This window comes from Stenella coeruleoalba (assembly GCF_951394435.1).
Source record: "Stenella coeruleoalba genome assembly, chromosome: 18".
NCBI lineage: Eukaryota > Metazoa > Chordata > Mammalia > Artiodactyla > Delphinidae > Stenella > Stenella coeruleoalba.
The window spans coordinates 8,734,242-8,739,366 of record NC_137164.1 but is presented as its reverse complement, the minus strand read 5'-3'; the positions used below and the strand labels follow the sequence as shown (position 1 = coordinate 8,739,366).

At 33.8% G+C, this 5,125-nt stretch overlaps 1 protein-coding gene across 2 annotated transcripts in view; it reads right to left on the bottom strand.

Moving 5' to 3' along the window:
• Positions 1 to 1,895: 1,895 nt before the first annotated feature.
• The window catches only part of BRCA2 (BRCA2 DNA repair associated), a 53,975-nt gene continuing 50,745 nt past the window's right edge, over positions 1,896 to 5,125 (bottom strand). For both annotated transcript variants that reach the window (XM_079903289.1, XM_079903290.1), the window contains exons 26-27: positions 3,982 to 4,128; positions 1,896 to 3,102 (exon numbers count right to left, since the gene is read on the bottom strand). In XM_079903289.1, the coding sequence (XP_079759415.1) occupies positions 2,461 to 3,102; positions 3,982 to 4,128 (789 nt within the window). In that variant the 3' untranslated portion in view covers positions 1,896 to 2,460. The remainder of the gene's footprint in view (positions 3,103 to 3,981; positions 4,129 to 5,125) is intronic.

Below are 5,125 nucleotides of genomic sequence, written 5' to 3'. Positions count from 1 at the left end.
TATGGATTTGTCATTGAATCTAATATTTTTTTGGTTTAAGAACATAAAAAACTTAATTACAGAAATTCCACAGAATTTTACCGTATTGAGAACAAATTTTTCTATATTATAACCTTATAATAGGAGACATTATTAAAGGTAAAGACAAAAGCAACTTTATATTTTACTTATTATTATTTGATCTCTACACATTAGAAAGACTATATTACTTTCATATTCCATTTCTAGTACATTGAAATCTAGTGAACATCTTGATGACTACCAGCAATGTAACTAATTTTTTCTTCATTAACATTTTAAAAATTGGTGTCTCCTTTGAGTAGCGAAGTTTGGTCAACAAAACTAAAATTTAGTAAATCTGAATGAATCTAAGGTATAGTTTTGGCTAAATTCTGTGTATTCAAGATCAACACATAATAATCTTCTAATAATAATGATAATCCACGTAACAGTACCCCTGTTTTCCAGGCCCAGGTGGTCCTGGGTATCCTAGTCAATGTGGTCACTGCAGAACTAGGTCAATCTGGATGGCTTGACTCATTTAGGAAAGCAGAGGCGATAAGTGTCGGAGAGCCCAGATGGGAATTCCTTTCCTTGATTCTGTAGGAGCAGTCTAAAGGATCAGATTTCAAGCCCTCCTGTTTTACTTCTCTCTGCTTAGGGTTTCTGGTTCACCTGGGCTGGGCTGCTTTGGAGAAGTAGTCCCAGGTTATAGATCCAGAGCTCTTAAAGAGCTCAGAATAGTTTCCCGGTATATTTGCCTGATTCGAACATAAAAATCATTGATTAAATGCCGCCAACTATATTTATCCCACCCAGAAGTGATCTGTTTTTTCTTTCAATGCCCATGGCTCCTGATTTATATAATTTTTTGAACATTCAACACTGACTTGTTTTGTGTATTAACATTTGCATCACTCACAGAGCTGGCAACAGGCTCTCATTAAGTGATTGACTGTTGAATAAGTAACACAAATTGCTTTCACCATTTATCACGCAGTATACATTGTTGACTTTGTAATCATTAAATTGTCACTTTTGGGGGGATAATATCCACATATACTCAAGCTTCACATTTTGCTTACATAGCTTGGCTATATTATTTACAATTTATAAAAAAGAGTGTGTGCATTAGATGTCTCCATAATGGGTAGTCTAAATGGTAATGAAGAATGAAGGAGGTTATAGCTTAAATTTTTCCAAGAATCAAAAAAAAAAAACAAAAAAGGCTAAATTCGTTAATTCTTTCTTTTCATCTGAGACTCAAGTTTTATTCCCTGTTCTAGACTGGATCACTGGGAGAATGATTAGGATGTGAAGATCAAACTTTTATGAACAAAAATCACATTAATAAGACTGGCAGAACACTTAAGTTAGAAAGAATAGTAGAATAGACTATTATGTTAATTTTCAGAAGTGAGAAAAATCATCAGTCACAGTTACGGAAGAAAGGAAATTGCTTTTTAAAAGGATTTATTCTTGGCTTTAAAATGTGTTTATAATAAGATTTAAAAACATGATGTTGTATATAAACTTAAGACATACTAAAAGACCTGATTCTCCATGCTATTAGCTTCTAGTTGTAACTGCTTTCTCTTTCTTCTCTATGAAACTTAAAGGAACAAATGAATTGAATGGTTCTCTTCTGTTTTGGTGGTTAGAGAAAACTAGGTTTAAAAGGGACTACCTGCTGAATCCTGTGATAGGGCTAAAAATAAAGCAAGGAGAATCAGTGCCAATTTAAAAGATTTTCTCTTAAGCTGCAGTCCAGACGATCATTTTGTTAAAAAACAAACAAAAGCAAATTAACACTATGAAATCTGCTTCTGATTTAAAGTATTTGAACTTTTAATAAATAATTTAATTTTACAGATCACATTGGAATCATCAAAGGAAAGTACATTGAGGGTTCTATTTTTCTTGTAGTCACGCTGACTTAAGGATAAAGAATTGGTCAAAAGAAAATACCACTGTAACATCTTACTCATCCTGACTTTTTTGATCAGGATAAAACTGTATTAGAACCAACACGTGCATTAAGGAAAACTGGTTCATAGTGGGTTACCTCTTAAAAACAAACCTAAAATAGGAACTAAACTAAGAGGAATTATATGAGTCAAAAGAACTGCACTTTAGAAACCTAGTTTCTTTTAATTGTAAGGACACAATCTAAAAGAAACAGGTATGTTTACTTCGTTTGTAAAATAATATTTATAGTGACCAAATCTAGTCATAAAGATTCAAAGGAGATTTTTTCTTGATTAGTTAATATACAGTCACAGTTTTAAGATATATAATTGAAATAAGAGTAGAAGCAGGCGAAGAGCATTGCTGTGATATACAAGCACAGAGATAAATTTTGAACTTTTTCCTTTTTCTCATTATGCAAATTCTGATGTAGAGTTTGAAATTGTATATGTTTTACAAACTGGAAAGGTTGTATCAATACCTAATTTATCATCATTTTGGTTTTTGTCGCCTTTGCAGTCTCTTGGATGTAGTTTTCATTGTACTTGTGTCCTGCATGTTAGCCTTCTGTTCTTCAGTCCCGGCTGGGGAATTCCCTTGTTCTTTGACCACAGATGCAGTGTAAGGCCTTTTCAGTCTGAGATAATCTTTTGGACCAGTGGGAGTAGTCCTAGTGGACTCACTGATAGATTTAAGTTGATTTTCTCCTGCTGAACCAGACAAAAGGGCTTGGGTATTTATCAGGGCAAGTTCTTCATCAGCTATTGAATCACCTTCCAAAAGAGAGATGTCATTAAATTTTTTAAGTGGAGTCATCTGAGGAGAATTCAATTCTTTTTTCTTCATAGGTGTTTCATATTTGGTGCCACAACTCCGTGGTGGCTGAAATGCCTTCTGTGCAGCTGGAGAAACAAATGTACAAATGGGACTAACAGGTGGAGGTACGGGCAATCTGCTCAAGAAATCCAAGGCTCTTCTCTTTTTGCAGGTTTTTGGGTCATCAGTCTCTTTCTCTCCTTTGCAACAAGACTTTGAAGTCATTTGGGCTGCTGCAGGTGTGGAGACAGACTTCCCTTTTAGCTGACAAAGTGATAACGGACTTTGATAATCCATCTCACTACTGGGAGAAGACATCTAATAAAAAAAATTAAGTAGCCTATATAATTATGTCCCAATATATAAAACAAAATCAAATTAGCTTTTCATTAAAAAATATTTAAATGCCACACACTTTCATTCTCCTAGTGGCTATGATTTCAAGAGACATTCATATTATTATTCCAGAAGGAAATATTTTTGCATAAGAGGATATAAAAATGACATGAAAAGAAAGATGAAGATTAAAAGCTAAACAGGAGGTAGGGGACATAACTTATGCTTTAATCTTTTCCTTTTTGTTATTAACAAGTTAAAGATAAGCATTTAAAAACCATTTTAAGAATACAGACTGCCTGTGTTCCTACTTTTCTAGTTTTGTGACTGGAGGCAGTTGCTTAACCCCTCCTGTATGTCATAGTTTCCTCATCCGTAAAATGGAGATAATTTTTATCTCAGAGGGTTGTTGTGAGGATTAAATGAGTTAATATACATAACTTAGCAAGTGTTAGCTAAAGAATTAGTCCTTAGCCAATATTACAGACTTCAGCTTGATTTGCTTTTATTGTGATTTAAAGAGTTAAATCAAATTGAACTTAGAAACAACCCTAATTATATAGAATAGTCCTCCAAGCAAAAAGACACAGGCAAAAAAAGTTTCTTCAATCAAATGTACTTGGAATGCTAAAAATCAAAGCAACTGTTTATAAAATTTGCCCCAAAGAGTGTTACACTCTGGCTTCAATAAACAAGATAAAATTTCCAGATAACCTATACCTACAGGAGGCACTTAACAATTAATGACACTTTCTAATTAAGTTTAATTACATTTTATCATGTTTACTAGGTATACATCAGAATATGTTGTTGCCTCTCTATATAATATTTATAAAATTCCTTAAATTTCGATTAACTTACCAGAAGCTTATTTCCTGTACCAAGGACTGTTTGAGCAGTGTGTGGTGCTGATGTATAGTCTTTAGTCGGGGTGGACCACTTGGGATTATTTGTATTAAGTATACGAATAAGCTTGTTTTCTGCATCATTGCAAAATATATCGATATTCTAAGAAAATAAATTGGAAGAGCTGTTTTGTAAAATGCAAACCTACACATTCATGTTTTCAGAAAAGATAAATGGTTACCTTTAAAATCAGAAGCAAAAAATGCAGACCAGAAAAAAAGGATGAGACACCCCAAATTTGATAGCAACTGTCAACTGTTAGAGGGAGAGAAGGAAAGGGGTGTGTGTGTGTGTCAGGGAAATAAAGAAATGTAAGAGAGCTTCCCAACCATCTGGTTTAATCAGCAAGTTATCGTATGATACTGGATTTGGGACTCAAGTCTCAGTTTTATTTACTACCTAACAGCCGTAAATCATCTAACATCTCACAGAGTACTCCTTAGGTTAGGAGTAAAATGAGAACTGCTTCATGTCTGTTCCAGGAATTAACTGAAATAACATTTGGTTATACCACATGAAACTGTTGTTTCAGAAGTCACAAATGGTCAAATACCAGCAATTTGGTTATGGTTTAACCTAATTTCTAAGAGCATTTTGTTAAACTTTAAAATGATACATAAATGACACTCAGTCATCTCTGAACTGCCCTTGAATGGTGTCAGAGAAAATCTGGGATGTAAGCAATAGGTACTCTGCATGGGAGCCAAATAACGAATGTAACCCCCAGTTTAGAAACCAGATAAATCAGGGTGTTATTCTTCACGATGTGCATCAAGTCTAGGTAAAACATACAAACTTTCTTTATATAGCTAGCTACTCTAATGCTTTTAAAATATTTTATTTATATGAATTTTGACTAACACACGTTTCAAATATTAAACTACAGAAAGAAGAGGCTTATCTTCTGTAGATTTTTCAAAAGTTAGCAATTTATAAAATCCAAAATTTTACTGGGAGGCAGCATTGCATAGTAGTTAATAGTTCGGGCTCTGCATTTAGATGGCTTAAGTATGAATCCTGGTTCTACCAGTTTGGCTGTGTGACTTAACTTCTGTTTCTCATCAATGAAATGGGAAAACAGTTCCCTACTTCAGGGGTC